The sequence below is a fragment of the Lepisma saccharinum genome, chromosome 18, assembly GCF_977018435.1.
Source record: "Lepisma saccharinum chromosome 18, izLepSacc3.1, whole genome shotgun sequence".
NCBI classification, from domain to species: domain Eukaryota; kingdom Metazoa; phylum Arthropoda; class Insecta; order Zygentoma; family Lepismatidae; genus Lepisma; species Lepisma saccharinum.
In genome coordinates this window covers 43,071,247-43,092,182 of record NC_139246.1, presented here as the reverse complement: position 1 = coordinate 43,092,182, position 20,936 = coordinate 43,071,247, and the positions used below count along the sequence as shown (strand labels likewise).

At 35.6% G+C, this 20,936-nt stretch overlaps 1 protein-coding gene across 1 annotated transcript in view; it reads right to left on the bottom strand.

The window, feature by feature from the left end:
* The window catches only part of LOC146002227 (uncharacterized), a 79,539-nt gene that overhangs the window by 8,896 nt on the left and 49,707 nt on the right, over nucleotides 1-20,936 (bottom strand). Inside the window, exons 18-26 of the mRNA XM_083139945.1 lie at nucleotides 20,434-20,487; nucleotides 20,074-20,127; nucleotides 13,289-13,342; nucleotides 12,929-12,982; nucleotides 11,663-11,689; nucleotides 10,161-10,199; nucleotides 9,727-9,771; nucleotides 2,594-2,647; nucleotides 1,575-1,610 (exon numbers count right to left, since the gene is read on the bottom strand). Coding sequence (XP_082996071.1) covers nucleotides 1,575-1,610; nucleotides 2,594-2,647; nucleotides 9,727-9,771; nucleotides 10,161-10,199; nucleotides 11,663-11,689; nucleotides 12,929-12,982; nucleotides 13,289-13,342; nucleotides 20,074-20,127; nucleotides 20,434-20,487 — 417 coding nt within the window. The remainder of the gene's footprint in view (nucleotides 1-1,574; nucleotides 1,611-2,593; nucleotides 2,648-9,726; nucleotides 9,772-10,160; nucleotides 10,200-11,662; nucleotides 11,690-12,928; nucleotides 12,983-13,288; nucleotides 13,343-20,073; nucleotides 20,128-20,433; nucleotides 20,488-20,936) is intronic.

The window sequence follows — 20,936 nt, the reverse complement described above, 5'->3', positions numbered from 1 at the left end:
TTGTGGCACAACTGTAACTGTCCATGAATATCCACTTATATATGTGCGTATGTGTATAAGATTGTAATGATACTACATATGTTAAAAAATATACTTTTGCAAGAATGTATTGTAGTTAGTATTTGCAAAATTTTAATTTTAAGAAAATATTGCATTGCTTACAAAAATGTTAAAAGTGATGTAACATTGATGACACCATGGATTATTGTAATCCCAAAAGATGAATAAAAAAATCAATCAATCAATGCTGTTGCTCCATAGCTGTGTGTGGTGAACACCAGTCAGAGTGTTGTTTTGAGTACAAACAAGACTTATAGAAATGTAGTTTTGCATTCCTCCATGCCATTCATGTCTTTTGTAAGTAAATACTAACTTTTGTAGTAAATAAAATTGCAAAATTTATGATGTATTTTAATTTTGAAGAAATCAGTAGTTCAACAGATTAATGGTTAACTTTGGCACAGGACACGTTAGCTTTCTACGGTTACTACCCCTTTGCCCTTACTGAGCATGCAAATGGTAAATGAATCTAGGTCATCTTTCCTCAGCAGCCTTTATACATATTTGCGCAAACACATGATAAATTCGAGTTGTTGCAGTTTGCGAATAGCACTGAACTGAAAAACCTCACGTTGGAAACCATGAATTGATTATAAATATAACCAGTGTTTAGAAGTAACAAGTTACTTGTAATGTAGTTACAAGCAACAGTTGCTTTCTCAAGCAACAGTAACTGTAACTTGTTATTTTTTTAAAATGAGTAACTGTAACTGAGTTATAATTTTCAGTAATGGTAATGAAATTTTAACAGTTACTTTTATCATTATTTTTCTGTACATTTCAACAGTGAAAAAATGGAAATGATGTTTAATTTTTTTATATAAATTTGTTGTAAGCTAATGTTTTGTATGACATAATTATTTCAAGTATAAGAATATGCCTTAATTTTTGTCTATATTTTCATAGTTAAACACATGAGATTTATTACACTTTAATTAAAATTAATGCTAATTTTAAATGGTCACATCAGTAAAAGAAAAAAATAGCCTGCTTACAGTCCATGCATAAAATATATTATGTGAGTTAAAGTAACTACAAAAGAAATGTACAATTATTTTTTTTAAATTAATTGATTTATTTCAATTTACTTCACTTTAATGCTACTTTTGGCTAATCGCAAATATAAGGATAAGTGATGATATGATTAAACTGATGATGGGGCACTCGCAAAGAACACAGATGCCAATGCTGGGATTCAAACCTGGGACCCCTGGCATGGTAGTGCACCTTGATGACCACTGCATCACAGAGGTTGTCTTTTGGAGCAAAGTAAGTGTAATTAACATACTTTTCAAAAGTAACTTTCAAAATATTGTAGAAAAGAACACTCCAGGTATCAGTTAGGTAAAAGTTACTATCCTAGAAATATTATACATTTGTACACAATTCATATACTAATGCAACATGATGTTAAAAATATTCAAAACAAATAATTGATGAATGCTGTAGAGAATGTATCTTTGTGTACAAATATTTAATGACATTAAGAGTTAAGTTGAAATGAATTAACTAACCTGGTCCTCCTTGACCACCTGGTGCACCTGGTCCTCCTATAATTTTAAAACCAAAAATATTACATATTTGAATATGTTTTTATATTAATATATATGTGACATGTGCTTGTGAAGTTAAATCCTCACTTTCATAACACAATAAAAATAATAGAAACTCAAGCACACACACACACACACAAATGCTTATTATATTTTGTAATTTTATAAATTTTGCTCTAATATTGTTTCTTGGTACTGAATGCATCGTCATTATCCTATCTTCAAAGTTGAAGCATTACATTAACATACTTAGCAATAACTTTTCATCATAACTTCCTTGACTGGTTGGTTTTGTAATAAATGACTACTAATAAACTAATGAATATTTTGATTATATTGAATAGATATTTTATACATAATTATAGTACAAGGAAGAGTCAAATGAAAACCTTAATTTGTTTTTGTTTCTTATCTAGTACATTTCTGTATGTAGGGTTGCACAGGTTTGCTGCATTTTAGCACAGACCTATTGCTGATCTGCATATATTTTCAACTTTGATTTAGTTCCTGTATACCTTAAGACGTCTTTGGGGTCCACGTGCAGTTACTTATGAGCCACTGCGAAGGCCTTTCCACCTATCTGCCTGCGAACTGAGGCCATTGTCGACCTTTCTCCTCCATTAGTAAACTTGCCGGTGTGGTAAGTATGCACAGAGATATTAAATTATCATTTACAGAGAAATTTCTGCAAGTTTTAGGCTGACAAAGGGCAAGAAATCACTCCTCTTCACTGTTGCAAGTGTGTAGAGGAGGCGCCATCTTTAATATGACAAAAATGGTGTTTTGAAGTTCACTTGATCAGTGCTGCAGCCATGAAATTGTCTTGTAAATAACAGTCGATACCGCATATAAATTTGAGCTGTATACAGTCTGTTCTGGAATGTTTGTCGGACTTTTAAGGTTTTCAGTTGACTCATGTAATATTATTACATATCACATACCCAAACAGTTCTCATGTGATTTTTTGAAAAAAACCTTACCTGAGCCTCCAGGTCCACTAGGTCCTTGTGATCCTCCTGAGCCTGGATAACCTCCTATTTACAGACAAAAATAAATTTGTTAGTAAAACTTTAAAAACAGTGGATTCTAAAATTTCAGTTACGAATATATGGGCTAAAGCATCGTTGTCATTGATTCCAGTCAAAGACAAAAGCTTTTATGGATCATATGCTTTCAGTATCCACCAGTGGTGTATTCTCCCCATGTTATTTGGTCTTGTAAGACAACTTTTTTCATATACAACTATATAGAAATTGTTGCAAAATTTGGAGTTTTCAGACTTCTGTTTTTGTCTTGCATACCTGCATTGGTATTTTATTTCTATTATATCTAATTGATATATAAAAAATATATGCAATAAATAAGAATTGTTGCAGTAAACCAGGTCAAATTTTCAGAATACGCTTTGGCACCCACAGGGAAAAACAATGGCAAATTTGTATAGTCAACTATGTAATTTTATACTGACATAAATCCAACTGAAATTATAAAACTTTTAACTATTGTTAGATTCAAACACAAATGGAAATTTTAGAGAAGAATTTAGTATGTTGCTTTTTCTTGACATTCAAAATTGTGTAGTTTTATTATTGTGTTATATTATTTACAATGGGAGTCTAAGATACACAAAACAATATTTGCAGCACATAAACGGTTTCAAAATCAGAGTGTTTCTGTATTGTTCTTTGACAAATTTGCCATAGGATAATACATTATGTCAGATTATCTTTCAATGACCACTGTTACCATCTTCTTTTAGAATGCATAAGCACGGTCGGATTAAGACGACTTACATACTATGAATAATATATATATATATATATATATATATATATATATATATATATATATATATATATATATATATATATATATATATATTGCTCTTCTACGTATTTTAATGTTTCTCTGGTTTTTTATGATTTTTTTATTATTATTTTTGTGATTATGATAATGTACCATGAAATGATTATGAGAGGTGCGCTAGTGCTGCTTACTTATATTGCTGTTTTTAGAGCCTTAGCAAGTGCAAATTCTTTGATCGTGTCAGTGAAGTCAAGGCTGTGCAGCAACTCATGCTCATAAGCGCCAGCATGCTTAGCCTTTCCTGCCCCATTGAAGACCGCAACTCTCCTTTGACTATTCCCAATTTTGGAAGCTTTATTCGCCGGAGGCATTGGACACCATGATGCACAGATAGATGTGCAATGCAATCTCGATGTTTGGAAATGTCTGAGAAAGATTCAACGATGACATTCTGAATGCACATAAATGCAACAAACTGTACCAGCTCAGTTTCCAGTGTGTCTTCCAAGTCATCTGGATACGAGGAAATGAGATTCTTTGCTTTGTCCTCGATCTGCTCAATGCTCAATGACGTTAGCTCTGAGAGAAATCGGAATGTTTTACAAATATCGTCATATACCTTCATCCACTTTTCCACTTTAGCTAACAGATTGTCGATCATGACCAGATACGTCTGAGTTTTGAACGTTTGCCTTTGGTTGAGATCTGCTACGTTTTCAGCTCCTTCATCAGGCATTCGCTTTCACTTACGGCCTCGACACCGCTCATCTTTGTATTCGCCATGTTGAACCTTTTCGATTGCCATCGGCCATTACACATCAAATCTATCCCGTGCAAACTGAACCGTGTCGACCAGTGATGCCATCAAGCCAATTGCAGTATTCAGGCTGACTGTAGGATCTTGGATCTTGGAGGCTAATGCTCGTACTGTTGAGATGGCCAAGGAAATTGTTCCAGGCAGTCGCCATAACTGCTGTCTCAAGTTCGTTCATCCTGCATGAAATCCCGCACTCTGGTTTGTCGTATCTGCTTTCTGCTCCTTACGTGCCGAAAGATCATAAAAGACATCCTGAATCCTCTTCCATCCTTCTATCAGCGCTTTGACAGCATCTGCACATTCACACCATCATGTTCCAGGCAAACCCTTGAGCATCAGCCAGCAGCAATTCTTTACTTGCTGCCAGCGATATGTTAAGTCAGACAGGAAAACATATAGTCCATTGACAAAATAAAAAAAACTGGGTACAGTCACTGCAGCTTTCAATAGCCTGATGTCCTACCAGGTTTAGGCTGTGGTTGAAGCATGGAATAAAAGTGGCGTATTTACACTCTCGCTTCACAATTGACTGTACACCATTGTACCGTCTTGACATGTTTGACGCATTGTCATATGAGTGGCCTCTGTAGTTAGTAATATCCAAGCCTTTTTCCTTCAGAAAGTTCAGAAGTATGCTGGCCATTTGCTCCACCGTGTGTCTCATCATAGGCATGAATGTCAGGAACCGTTCAACTGGGCCATGGGGCAGAACGTACTGGATAACAATCGTTAGCTGATCGATGTGTGATACGTCAGGTGTCGAGTCAATGGAGACAGAGAAATACTTTGCCTCCTTGGCTTCTTTCAGGATGGTGTCCTGCACCTTTCATCCCATGAGCTTCAGCAGTTCATCGCATATTGTGGATGGCAAATAGGAAACGTGACCTTTCCTGTGGTTGGCATAGTTTCTAATATGGCTAGCCAGCAGAGTATCATACCTTGCCATCAGCTCAATGATGCCAAGGTACTTACCATTATGAGCGGAACCTATGATCTCATCGGCGCCCCTTAAAGCAAGACCATGCTCAGTTAGGAATATCAGTGTGTCGATGAGCCCTTTCACAATCTGGCGCCAGTAACACTGCTCTTCCTCGACCTGTTTAGCAGCTAGGTAGTCAACATGACCGGCTTCCCTCTGTCAGGTCTCGCGAAGACAATCGCTGCTTTCATGCATTTTTATTCTGGATTCGCCTGCCCTCCAGATGTCAAAACCGCCAGAAACGAACTTGGTCTCTTGAACAGCACTGCCGCCAAACAATTTACATGCAAAGCAGAACATCTTCCCTGTCGAAGGCTAGTAGCACAACGATTGTCTATAGGTTTTTTTGCCATTGAGCGGATGCGTACGCACGAAGAAAGTATTTGTGCATCGACGTTGGAACGACTCGCCTGGGTATCATCTGGCACTTTCTTCAAACTGGGATTCATTGTGTTTGCAGTCTTTTGGACCTTTCTTGGCCCAATATTCTCGAGTGTCATCGGCGATTTCACCCCACTGTCCCAAATCATTGGTGAAATCCTTCAGGGTCGGTGCTAGTGCTTCAGTGATAGCATCTCCTTTCACCTCTTCTCTCTCCCCTGAACTTTCCCGCTCTTTATTCTCTCTTGCCTCGACAGGTCCATCTTGCTTGGCCTGGCCTTCAGGAGCACTCAAACTCGCAATCGCATCCAACATATACGATTGAGACGAAGATGTTCGTACTCCGAAGTATGAACTCAATTTTGGAATTTTCGTCAAAAGCTTTTCTTGTTCTGCTGCTTGTTTCCTTTTCTTTTTCGCTTTATCCCACCCACTGAGTTGAGACGCCATAATGAGTGTGTGCGAAACAGTACGAACAATATAACAATGTTAGGTCACGTCAAAACCTAACAATGAAATACCGTCGATATTTTCTGTACAACTAACTTTCAAGATGAAAAATTTACTACTTCGCACTTACCGAACAATAATAAAGTGGCAATAAACGCCAAGATATTGCAAAAAACGCAGCTAAATTACTAAGTAAACTGTCTAACATAAAATTGATAGCATTAACTTGGAATCTTCGGTGAACAATAAACAGAACGACGTTATAGTTACGTCACAGCACAAAGAATAATAGTAACTGTATAATAAGTAATGTTGTGTCTAGGCGTCCGAAATTGGGGCTCCAAATTTCATTCTAAGATTTATTTTCACGTTAATGTAGCAAAAGAAAACTGTTCAACTTTCGGAAAATTTTCGTCTGTTTTCATCTGGGCCTATTTCAGGAATGGGCCTAATGCTGCAGCATCAATAGCACACACCTTAATCCGGCCCTGTGCATAATTACTTGAGAGTTATATGCATTAGATTATGTACACAACCATGGTGGAATTTTGATTTTGCATTTTTCAGTAGCATGGCTTAAAATATGGTCAAATGTAACATTAAGTTTCCATTGTATTCCAATTCGACCTGTCTTTTTAGAAATCCTGTTGGAAATACAATGATTAATAATAGGGCTCATTGTTATGGTCGAGAGATTATAATCAATCTATATCTAACTAGATATGTTCTATGTATTAGGCACTATTCATTGCCTCTTCAAGTATTATTTTGCAAAGAGATATTAGGTTTTTCACAGTGTATTGTTCATCTAATAGATATAATATGTACAAGATAGCTTTCTTCTTTGAGGAAGAAAATAGGTACTAAGATCATTATCGTTTATATATTTGATGACATGCCATTTTCGTTAATGTCAAGTACATGTTTTGTATCAATAGTGCTAGGTCCTAGTATTAATAATTATATGAAAACTACAAAAATAACTTACTTTCATTGTCAATTGCAGTATACTTGAATTTTTAAATTTAAAGCTTTAATTTATCCAGAAGTTTTGCACCTTTCTACATGTGTTAAGTTATTCCTAAATAAGTCCTTCATAGTCAAAAATTTTTTAACAACTTTTATTTCACTCATAAAATATTTGGATCCAATAATCGTTATTATTTCACACCCAATTCTTCTTGTAAAAATATGTTCATTTGCGTACCATTCTTTTTAAAAAAATACCTATCGACTGAGCTTCACTACAAGACAATATAAAGAGTAGTTTTCTCATTGTAAGTAGTTATTTTTGTATACCTCTAGCCTCGACATGCTATATATTTATATAAATTTCAATCCTTATAGTGTGAATAACACCGCTCTGCAATTTGAAATTTTCATTTTGATGTTTTGGTTTCGAATGTCGTTTCCCCCTAATTTTGGGGCGCTGATTCCAAATATGTAAGCAGTTTTCTTCCATCACGTCCAGATTGTTGAAAAAAAATGAAAACAAAATTTGCATATTGAACCATTACCGACATATATTTATACCCTTCTACAAGATCATTGCCATGCTTAAAAACGTGGTGTATATTATAATTATGTAATTGTAAACACAATGTACGTACAGTTCACAAGAACTGCCAACAAGTGATATTATTTACAGTGACCTCACTTATTTTACAGGCAGGAATTTTCGTCTTTTTGAACTTCTTCCATATACATGAGAAGTACTTTCCCTTCAGGGACCAACAGTAGTCTGCCATCATGTTCACAGTCCAACCACCATGGTATCTTCTTTCCATTTCTTTCAAATCCTGATGGAAACGTTCACCCTGTTCCTCCCTGTAAAATCCAAGACAGGTATCTGGAAAATAGTCAATGTGAGCATGTAGGAAGTGTAACTTCAAACTCATGTTACAACCTACTTTTCTCAAATTTTCCAACATGGTGTTCACAATGGTTTTGTAAGCTGGACTCCTTCTGTTTCCTAGGAAGTTTTTTACATCTTTGTAGCTCTCCCAGGCTTGCTTTTCTGTTTAGCTCATTGTATCCTCAAAATTGGGGTCGCACATTAATTTCCTGATCTGAGGTTCAGTAAAAACACCTGCTTTCAGCTTATCTAGGGTCATTCTCTGATAAACACTACATATGTGCTTAAAACACTCACTGTCCTTATCTAGGGCACGTAAAAACTGGCTCATGATACCCAATTTAATGTATATAGGAGGGAGAAGAACTTTCGTGGGTTCCACGAAACATAACATTCTTTGTTCCGGGTGTCAAGGTTCCTCTGGTTGGCCACTCCCGCCTTTGTCAGTGATTTTGTCTGTCTCGACTATTCCAATCGCACAGGAAACGGGGCAGTTTTGTGTATCCCATTTGTAGTCCCATTAAAAGGTTGATAACTTTGAAGTCACCACATACAACCCACCCATACTCGGAGTGGTTCACACACTGCAATAGAAACTGCAAACTTTCATATGATTCTTTCAAAGTAATAGAATAAGCAACTGGTACAGATCCAAGAACATTGCCATTGTGCAGTAAAACACCTTTCAGGCTGGTTACAGAAGAATCTATGAAAAGCCTCCATTCAGAAGTTACATACTTTACACCAAGCCACGTTACAAGTTTCGGTATGTCATTGCAGAAGATCATAGACCTTTCTTCTGAAAATAAAGAAACTATTTCTTGTTCCCGGGATCTGTAACATGAAATTTTAGTGCCAGGCAACAATAAATGTCTGTCTTTCAGTACAAAAGCTAACAGCTCAGAACTTTCCTTTGGTAACGCAAGATCACGTACCAAGTCATTCACTGCGGTCTAACTAAATAAGTGTGGGGTATTATCACTTGTACTGATCCACTGATGTCCGTTGTATCGCTTACAACTTCCTTTCGAGGCAATGTACAGCTTGAAGATGGACGAGAAGGAATATAGGTAGACTTTCGTCATGTTTGATTGGTCTCATTGCAGGTCGCAAATGTGGATATTTTTGTTCTTGGCACTGAAACCTTGCACTTGAACTTGACAAAAATAATAGTCATCCGTATGGTTTAATTGTTCCCTCCATACCATTGGCAGAGCAAAATAGAATTTTCTCTTTGTCCGTTCATCCAGAACCTCAAACCTTCCACACAAGTCTTACATACTTTCTGGGGTGCCCATGGTTTATTTTCATCGCCAAGCACAAGTCCAAAATATGCAAGGTAGGCTTCTTTGACGAATGGCGTTATCTTTAGTCTTTGTTTACACAACATGTTCTTCCCACATATGTAACAGAAAGTGTTCGGGTCGTTCACAATTTAACTCTAAATACTCTCCATGCCCTCCTATGTATGGTATATAAACGGGACTTTTATGAAACACAAATTCCTGATTTTCTCGAAAACCTGACGTGATAGAAAAATACTGATTGCACCGTTGAACTCAGCGTGAAAATTCCATTTAGGAACACTCATTCATTTGAAAACCTCATTTTTGCTGCAGAGCAGTGTAATTGAAGCATGGCCGACCTATGTGGTAAATTGGTTAGCACAGCACCCTGGGGTGCTAGGGGTCCTGGGTTAGAATCCTGCCTTAGGCATGGGTGTTCTTTGTGAAGGTCACTTCAATAATTTCATCATATCATCCTCATCCAACAGTGGCAGAAATGCAAATTAAATAAACCAAATCAATATATAGGATGAGCTCACCTGGTCCTGCTGGGCCACCAGGTCCTCCAGGACCACCTTGTCCTCCTGAAATAAATAAACATATTAATATTTTAATTGACATTTCTAATATATGCAATTGTAATGTTGAGAATAATACTTTAAAACCATGACAAACTTGTAATAAAACAAAATCATCAATTTTTATTTTTATACATTTTCAAAATGAAATGCATTTGCACTTCAATGCCTTTAGTATGTTTTCCCAGATTTCTGCATATACTGCATTAAATGTGACACTTTTAACTTATAATACAATTTGGACACTTTACACTTCTCTGAATACTTCTTTATCTTTACTATAACTCCAGAAATGAAGATAATTGAGGTCCATGGCAAGACAAATTGAAATTATATGATCTCAAAGATAGTATAGAAACATAGTTTTAAGTGAAAATAAATAGAAATTGACATACCTTGACCTCCTGGTCCTTGGGGACCACTTGGATAGCCTCCTGAAATTACAGCATCATAATGTATATCATTTGATATTAACAATGAGTTACATGATTACAACTAGATTAAACAAAAATAACATAATAGGTTTATGTAGGTATGTTTCACCTACAGCACAAACTGTTGCTTTGTGGGTTCGAGCAGCCATGATTGAGGCCAGTTCTTGTAAGCATACGGAATTCAAGCGGATGGGCGGGAGATACCAACACAGACATTCGTGATTTAAAACATATGTGCAGCTGGTGCAGATGTAATGAATGCTATGTGGTGGATATTTCCTTGCAAATGACAAATAAAATCAAACCCACCTATAGAAAGGGATCATTAGTTGACAATATTTTAACAATAATATATTATTGAAAATGCGTATCAGCATGCTATTACAATAGATGTAAAATGGAAACCATTATTTGACAACTAAAACGGATAAACTACTATTTATACCCCTTTAATAGTTGAGTGTATTATGAAGTTAATTTATAATTATAGCACAGAGAGTTCAAGGTATGAGTTCTAGTCAGACCATGGAAGTTTATTTGTTCCTTAAAGGATTTCACCTATCAGCATTCATCCACATCATTTTGATTAGTCAAAAGTTAGAGAAAATCAATAATAATAATAATAATAATAATAATAATAATAATAATAATAAAATAAAAACATGCACTAGTGTAATGAAATTAACTTGTTTATGTTTTTGCATTATCGAAATCTGTTATGACAGCTAATGGCAGTGTTTGCATCAATATTGTCATTTAAAAGATTGTCGTTTGTGTAGCATTGGAAACACCTTCAAAGGCTGTTGTGGCAAACAGGCAAATTTGGTGTAGGTTTTGAATGAATAGAACAATCAATTGCTGTTATTTTGTTAAAGTAGCAGGTAAGTTTGATTCTAAAGTTCAGCTCAAAAATTCCGAACTGCTGATTACTTATCTAGGATTTGGTTCTTGATGTCATAGAAGTGATAGTCAGTTATAAAATTGAAAAATTGACTCAAGAATTTAGTGTTAAATATCAGTAAATATTAGTATGTAAATAACAAGTTAACATCAAGCAGTATTGCCAATTAAAGACTATACGTTCAGCAAGGTGTTTTTAACAATATATTCTTCAAACAATGATGTCAAATATTGAAATAACTGAAAATATTGAAGAAAATTTCCACAATCCCTGAATAGTAATTACTATCACATATTCACATGCACATAGTTGTACTTTTAATTCGCATGGAAAAGTTTTATTTGAAAGAAGTCTGTTATGAAAAGGCAACACAAGGTCAATAATAATAATAAAAATGCTTTACTTAAACAATATGTGCACATTCACACAATTGCATGTATCAATTCCGTGTAATACAATATGTTTGTTTAAAACTAAACTTGCAGTTTACAGTGATATTTATTGAACCACTGAAAATATACAGTGTAAAATGTTGAAAAACATGAATTTTAATGTCTCTTACCTGATCCACCTTGCCCTCCTGGACCTCCTGGAAGAGACAAGAAATAATATATAAAACTCAAAAGTATGTGAGATTAGCAGGACACAATATCCCACAAGAAAGAAAGGTGACATATCTAGGATTACTGTTGGGCAAAGGACTAACCTCCAAAGAATACATCCAAAATTTGGCGTACAAGGAAAATACTTGAATAGGACAGCTATATCCTCTGTACAAAAATGACACACTGACAATTAAAAGAAACAACGGTATACAAAGTACTTATCAGGACAATGAAGTCCTATGCATGCATTGTATGGCAGCATACTACCTTCTTACCAAAATTTCCTGCATAGTGTACAAAACAAGGTATTCCATATAATATCCCACATCAACAGATATGTCTCAAACGCATAAATCATAGAAATGTTTAATGAAGAAGTACTACATGACTTTATGTAAAGGAATAGAATCAATTTTTGGATTAAACAGCCTCATCACGCCAATCCAACAAACAATAAGATTGTCCAGCGAGGCCCAATAAGAAGAATAAACACAATGCCAAGACTAGACTAAGTCAAAAACAGCACAGAAATGCAGCAATAACATGCATTCACAAATCAAAAGACAGATGGGTGACAATCACGCAAACTGTAAATTCTCAAAAGACACATTAGTTGGATGAGATTATAATGAGAATTGCCAGAGCAGTCAATAGACAAGCACTGCATAAACCTGACATATCTGAAGAACCAATCATAGAGCAGCTCAAGAGAACTTGAAATAGCCAAACAAAACATAGCACCATAAAGTCAAGCAGCATTCTCTCTGGTCAGTGGTTGGATGGGTGACCGTCTACATTATGAATGAATACAACACAACACAGATAATGCAAGTCAGGTGAAGTAAAGGTCAGGTAGATATAACTATATTAGAATAGATAAAAGATAAGGTCCCAGCAACACTAGCCTAAATCTTACAATAACTGTCCTACAAAAGTAATAATTTTAATGCAAATGTCATATGCCCAAGTAGCATGACAGCGGTGACAAACGGGAAAATTAATGCAAAATAGTTCAAAATATGCCATGTTCAAAGGCCACAATGACAAAGACAAGAAGGCAGGACAACAAAATAGTTCTCTAAACTTCGATACAATGAAAACCACCATGATCACAGTCATGGTAACGGCTCAGTACACTGGTGAAACATTTTCAGTGCATTTCAATGTAAAAATGTCTCTTTCTAAATTATAGAAGTTTGTCTTATCAAATAAAACTATCATACCTGGTCCACCAGGTCCCTGGGGTCCACCACTTGGATAGCCACCTGGACCACCTCCTGTAAGTAAATTAAAAAAGAGAGATATTAATAATATTATATTTAAATGTATTTTATAACTAAATGTTTGAACTAAATATACTGAAATTATAGATTTATAAAAAAATTATCCAGAAAGTATTTTGTAACAATGAAATTCATATAACAATAGATAAAATTACAATTACTTTAATGAAAAAATGAAATTATTTTCATAACACTCATAATTTTTAAGGCTTAATCGAGTACAATGAAGTGATATGTTTCATTTAATGTTTCAGTTATAAAGATCATTTTATATTCATTCTAATTTTGAGAAAACCATACCTTGTCCACCTGGTCCTCCTTGTCCACCTGGTGAGCCTGGTCCACCTTGTCCTCCTACAAAATTAATGAAAATGGTAAGTGTCAAGTTATGATAAGTATAAAACAAAACTTGCACTTACAACTGAGTACCATATTACATAAATTAGAATACTTCTCAATTGCCCATTTGTTTCTATCATGTCTAAATATTTGCTTGATAATTGAAATGGGGCATTTCAGTGTGATGTGTGTGTGTGACACTCACACAAAAAATGTAAGGTTCTAAACATGTGATTGGATTAAAATATGTAATGAATTGATTTAGTAGAATTATGAAGTATTTTGTGGTGTCTGCTAACAATGGAAAAGATTTGAGTATGATGACATAGCCTGAATGCCTGACAAGCATTAATGAAAATGTGTTACATGTGTGGTGCTTTTAAAATTTAGCAAAGCTTGACTTCATTTGTCTGTGAAGCATATAAGTTGGAGATGCTACAATTTTTATTGCTGAAATATGGAAATGATATGCATTGAAAAACATTTAAATTTTAATGCAATATAAAACAATAATATCCAGATTGATTCATTTTGTAATTTACACTTTTGGATAATTGCTAGGGAACACAGAAGTTCTGCAGGCATCTCTGCACAGCAGCTATGTAGCTGCATAACTCTTGCAGTAGAAGGCACTAGGAAGTGGTCTGTATCTGTGAAAGAAACAACAGCGCTATCGGATCCCTCGTTACTGGGAAATCTAGAGGAAATCAGTCTGTTGGCCCAAAACGAGGGAGACTGTCGAACGTGGTAGTGAACAAAAAAGTTAAGTGTTGAAGAGTTACAGAGAGTTACTGTCGTGTAAAGTGAAACTGCTGAAGAAGAATGGCTGAAAGGCAACTTCTGAGTGATTGTGATCATGTAAGGGCAGTTGGAAGGCTTGAAGTGGGTAAAAATATCACCAAAGTTGCCCGTGTGATGGAAGTGTCCAAAAGTGTGATTTTCCGTCTGAAGGAAGCTGCTGCAACCAGTGGAAGGACCTTGCATGTGCATGGTGGAGGTCAAGGAAAGAATACAACAGTTCAACAGGATAGATATATGTATAGTGCAATTGGCAAGAAGGAATTTAATTGCAACTTCTGCACAAATTTCTGTGGATCTTCAAAGTACTTCAAGCACTCACATATCCCTTAAACCATTTCACGATGACTGCGCTGTCGGCTTATATGCTCGGAAGCCAGTGATGTGTGTTCCATTATCTCCCACACACTACCGTGCCAGATTACAGTGGTGAATGGGACATCGTGAGTGTGATCAAAGGGAGTGGTCTAAGGTGATGTTCTCAGATGAGTCCCTGTTCAGTGTGATGAGCGATTCTGGACACCAGTTGGTGTGGAGAGGGCTGGGAACCCACTACCATCCACACAACATCCGTGAATGTGAAAAATACAGTGCTCATGGTATCATGATCTGGGCCGGTATCATGCATAATGCAAGAACACCTCTGAATTTCTTCCAACAGGGTCGGTAACGGGAGACAGGTATGGCACCAAGATTTTGGAAGAATATGTTCATCTTTTCCGTGGTGCAATAGGTCCTGACTTCCTTTTCATAGGCGACAACGCCCATCCCCACAGAACTGCTCACATTGCAGAGATACTGGAGAGGAAGGACATCAAGCAAATGCCATGCCCTGCATATTCACCAGACCTGAATCCCATAGAACATGCCTGGGACGCTCTCCAAAGATGAGTTGCACAGAGGAAACTGCCACCCCACTCTCCAGGAACTGAAAACTGGATTAACGGACTGCTGAACAGCCTGTCCCACAGATGCACATCATGCATTGCTGTCCTAGATGGTCATATACCTTATTGGTTGGGCCAGATCTGTTGGCATTTATGGTGTCATTACTCCATCATGTCATCATTCCTTCATGCTCTGAATGTACCCCTCTGTTCGTTCTGGTCCTGTTTCATTCGATGGTGTGAACTCCCAGCCATATCGTGTTAATAAAGTTGGCATCATGTCAGCACTTATAAATGATGTTCTGGTATATCTGAACCAGTGCCCATGAACGTTGCATCCCATTATGTATTTGTTCCCTAGCAATTGTCAAGCAGCATACTTTGTGGAATGACTCAAATATTTTCTCAACTTCAACTCAAATGAGCTTTTCTTTAGCAAGTGCTTCAAATATAAAATTAAGAATTTATGAACCCCACATAAAAAAAGAAGTGTAAGCAAAAGTATCTAGTTATAATTAATCCCAAAATTACATAAGCTACATGATACTTAGCCCCAAGCATAAAATTCAGGTCATACATGAGAAGAAACTGAATATTTGTGACAATGGAGTGTAATAATTTATTTAAATTACTGACATAAAATTACAATTCAGCATGACAAGGGATAAGAATTTGTTTGCTTGTGTAAACTATTTATAATTACAATTGAAAATATTAAAAAAGATCAAGTGTTTAAACACACTTACAAAAACTGCTTTAAGTATAAGAACTAAAGTACTACAATAAGCGTTTTTCACTCGAATGGCAAATAGTTCACACGGGCAATGCTAGGTGGTACACAGAATTGATAGTTCTTTAGCTCGAGCGAAAAACGACCTAACGAGCAAAATACACTCAAACTCTCGAACCCTATTAGTACACGTATTTCTATCATATCTCTATGGTAGTGGGTCCTCAAATATGGATCATGAAGTAAAAGACGAAGTGAAATTGAAAAATAAGTGAACATAGTCATCATCTTCATGTTAAAATGCAGTTTTGTGTATCTTACGGAGATATGTGAAAATGAAATAGATGATTATGTGCTGAAACTACCTAGACTGACATTTTATGTTTCTATGATTATCACATTGAAATGATGTTCGACTGAATGTTATAACTGCATTTTATTATTTCGCAGAATATGATTATCCTTTCCGGTAAATGAAGAATTATGTACACGTACTTCTTGCACTGTGATACAATATTTGTAATTGCTTAGGCAGGTCTCTCAGCATGTGTATCCATTTTACGTTTTGGTCTGTAGATATTACATACTTTCATATGTGCTGCATTCGAGTCTTACATAATATACAAAATTATGATTTAGAATTGTAATTGCATAGAGTGGTTTCCTTCCATGTGTGGTTTTAGGTTGACAGTGCTGCTTATTAGGCTCTGAAATATGGGATGATGCCAATAATCATTCCACTACGAATGCAGTACGTTCGAGAGTAGCATGCTTGAGCGAGGGAGATTCGAAAAAGTTTGAGTGAGTTAAAGTGGTCCGATATAGTACTCTAATAAGAGCTTACATAATAAAATACTACATTTATAGTAGTAGTAGTAGTAGTAGTAGTAGTAGTAGTAGTAGTAGTAGTAGTAGTAGTAGTAGTAGTAGTAGTAGTAGTAGTAAAAGAAGAAGGAGGAGGAGGAGCAGCAGCAGCAGCAGCATCATCAGCAGCAGTAGTAGTAGTAGTAGTAATAATTTTAAAATAAAAATGTGTGCTTTCATAGAAAAATACATTGTCTTTCTCAAACTTGGAGGTGCCGGACCCTGTGGCCGAGTGGTTAGCACATCGCGCTGCCACTCCAAGGGTCCCGGGTTCGAATCCCACTCGGGCTTGGTTGTTTGTGAATGTTCATTCATCAATTTCATCATTTCATCACTCATCCCCATCTTCACAAATTAGCCAAGAGGCACAAAATGTGAAATAAAATAAACTAAATCAATCAATCAATCAAACTTGGAGGCAAATAGTGATGATGTATACAGCATATTAATACTGTTAATTAATTTACTTCTTTACCTGTTTATACCTTTTGATTATATATTTGAACATCTTATCTAGAAGGTCAGAGTGCTATTTACAAAAATTATAGTGGATGGAATATATCAGTAACCTCTGTGAAGCAATGGGGTATTATAAAGCATCCCCATTCCCAAATATAAAAATTTGCAATGGGTGTAGGGGTACAACTTCCAGAGATTTTATTCTCCTCATCCCCTTACAAATTCCATCCTGCATAAATTCCGATTTTTATGATGCCATATTTTTTATTAAATTAATATTTAATTTAATAAATTTTTATATTAAAGAGGAAATAAAAAGAAGACTTAATTCAGGAAATGCATGTTACTTCTCTCTTCATAAACTTTTGTCTTCTCGTTTAATATCTAAGAAACTAAAAGTTAAAATATACAAAACAGTAATTTTGCCTGTAGTATTATATGGATGTGAAACTTGGTCCCTTACATTAAAAGAGGAACAAAAATTGAGAGTATTTGAAAATAAGACCCTTAGGAAAATATTTGGACCTAAAAGGGATGAGGAGACAGGTGATTAATTTAGAACTACATAATTTGTATTCATGTCCAGATATTATTAGAATGATTAAATCAAGAAGACTTAGATGGGCAGGCCATGTGGCACGAATGGGAGAGGAAATAGGAGTTTACAGGATTCCTGTTGGAAAACCTGATGGTAAGAGACCTGTAGGAAGGCCAAGACGAAGATGGAGGGACAACGGACCTAAAGGAAATCGGTAAGGATGGAAAAGAGTATATAGATCTTACTCAAGATAGGAACAGATGGAAGGCCTGTGTTGCTGCAGATATGAACCTTCGGATTTAAGAAGGCTAGAGAGTTAGTTAGTTAATATTTTTAATTTGTCTTTTTTTATATGGCTAAACTAATATAAACATATTTCTAGCTTCTGAACATGGAAAGACTGGTTTTATTATTCATAGAAATGCATATTTTTACCATATTTTGGCTACAGGTCATATTATGGTCAAAACATGACAAGGGAAATGTGTTAAACATTACATGATTTTCTAATAATGCATGCCAAGGTATTTACACAAGCATGAACTGCAATCTAGTAGTAACAGAATGATTTTGGTGATGGGAACTATTATAGCTCTTATGAGGTAATTGGTGGTGAGCAGCATGATTTACATGGGTTGGGTGACTGTGAAGGTTTTTTTCCTTCTCCATTTAGTATTACAAAAATGTCACTTCTATTGCATGTTACATAAGCAAAAGCTATTGCAACTACTCTATGGAAATCTTACAGGAATAAGCTTTCTAGGACTTACGAAAATTCACAGAGAAGGCAAAAGGGGAGAAGTAAGGAAAGCAGGAAACATGACCAAGTAAAATGGCGTCTCCCGTAAATGAGGGAAGGAACTCTGAACAAAAATGCAGGATAGGTTAAAAAAGAATGGGAATACTTCAGGATCAAGTAAATAGTTTCCTAAAGCTTTGACATTCTCCATAGATGGTGATAGTGAAGATAATTTTGAATGCCCATTCTGCAAGCAAAGATATTTTGAGTTTAAATAGGTAGAGAAGTACATTGTGTGCGTAAGGTGGAGTATCTGATGCCATAAACAATGATCATGAGCAGATGACTGCAAACCTCTCATCTGTGAGTTACGTATAGAAGGCAGAAAGTTTGATATTAAGCAGAGTGAACAAAATGTTTTCATTTTACATTCCATATATTTAAATTTTTGGTTTGTCTTTGCCATAACATAAAACTAATCCTACAACCTCCATTGGTCTTTTTATTTATTGGAGGATGTTAATTTTGTTGTTAACACAGTTTTACCGTGTTAGGAACTTAAAATGTTTTGTTTTCACAGCATTCATGCTTCAGTTATGAAAGTATATTCTTGGTCATATATAGGGTGTTTTTAAAGAGCCGCCGTGGTCTAGTGGGCATGGTGTATGACTGCCACATGAGAAACCTGGATTTGATTCACAGTGTGGGAGATCTAAAGTGGGAATTTTCCCTGCCTTGTCCCCTCAAAAGTGGCACTGGGGCTCACCCAGCCTCAAATGAATGGGTACCTGAGGCAACGTGAGGTGGTAAATGCTGCTGAAGCATGGTGCTGATCACATCACCTCCAAAATTCTGAGATCGAGAATGTGTGGGGCCCTACCCCCACATCCCCTAAATGTACCTTCATGCCAGGTGCTATATGCATGGGGAACTTTGCCTTTCCTTACCTATATAGGGTGCTTTTAACATCACACCAAAAACTTTTCATAGAATTTTGTTTGTGGCAGCAATTCATAGTAATTTTTGAATCCTATCCCTTTTATAAAGTATACTGTAAAAGTAGTGCTAAAGAAAATAAATGTTAAATAAAAAGCATGCTTTGTAATTTTTTTCAGTTCTTATGAGATTGCCAGAGCAGACAATCACAGATAAGCACTGCATAAACCTGACATATCTGAAGAACCAATCATAGAGCAGCTAAAGAGAACTCGAAACAGCCAAACAAAACATAGCACCATAAAGTCTAGCAACATTCTCTCTGATCAGTGGTTGGATGGGTGACCGTCTACAATATGAATGAATACAACACAACACAAATAATGCAAGTCAGGTGAAGTAAAGGTCAGGTAGATATAACTATGCAAATATGTAAATATTAGAATAGATAGAAGATTAGGTCCCAGCAACACTAGCCTAAATCTTACAATAACTGCCCTACAAAAGTAATTATTTTTATGCAAATGTCACATGCCCAAGTAGCACGACAGCAGTGATGAACGGGAAAATTACTGCAAAATAGTTCAAAATATGCCATGTTCAAAGGCCGCATTGACAAAAACAAGAAGGCAGGACAACAAAATAGTTCTCTAAACTTTGATACAAGGAAAACCACCATGATCACAGTCATGGTAATGGTACAGTACAGTGGTGAAACATTTTCAGTGCATTTGAATGTAAAAAGGTCTCTTTCTAAATTATAGAAGTTTGTCTTATCAAATAAAACTATCATACCTGGTCCACCAGGTCCCTGGGATCCACCACTCGGATAGCCACCTGGACCACCTCCTGTAAGTAAATTAAAAAAGAGAGATATTAATAATATTATATTTAAATGTATTTTATAACTAAATGTTTGAACTAAATATACTGAAATTATAGATTTATAAAAAAAATTTCCAGAAAGTATTTTGTAACAATGAAATTCATATAACAATAGATAAAATTACAATTACTTTAATGAGAAAATGAAATTATTTTCATAACACTCATAATTTTTAAGGCTTAATCGAGTACAATGAAGTTATATGTTTCTTTTAATGTCTCAGTTATAAAGATCATTTTCTATTCATTCTAATTTTGAGAAAACCATACCTTGTCCACCTGGTCCTCCTTGTCCACCTGGTGAGCCTGGTCCACCTTGTCCTCCTACAAAATTAATGAAAATGGCAAGTGTCAAGTTATGATAAGTATAAAACAAAACTTGCACTTACAACTGAGTACCATATTACATAAATTACAATACTTCTCAATTACCCATTAGTTTCTATCATGTCTAAATATTTGCTTGATAATTGAAATGGGGCATTTCAGTGTGATGTGTGTGTGTGACACTCACACAAAAAATGTAAGGTTCTAAACATGTGATTAAATTAAAATACGTAATGAATTGATTTCGTAGAATTATGAAGTATTTTGTGGTGTCTGCTAACAATGGAAAAGATTTGAGTATGATGACATAGCCTGAATGCATGACAAGCATTAATGAAAATGTGTAACATGTGTGATGCTTTTAAAATTTAGCAAAGTTTGACTTCATTTGTCTGTGAAGTATATAAGCTGCAGATGCTACAATTTTTGTTGCTGAAATATGGAGA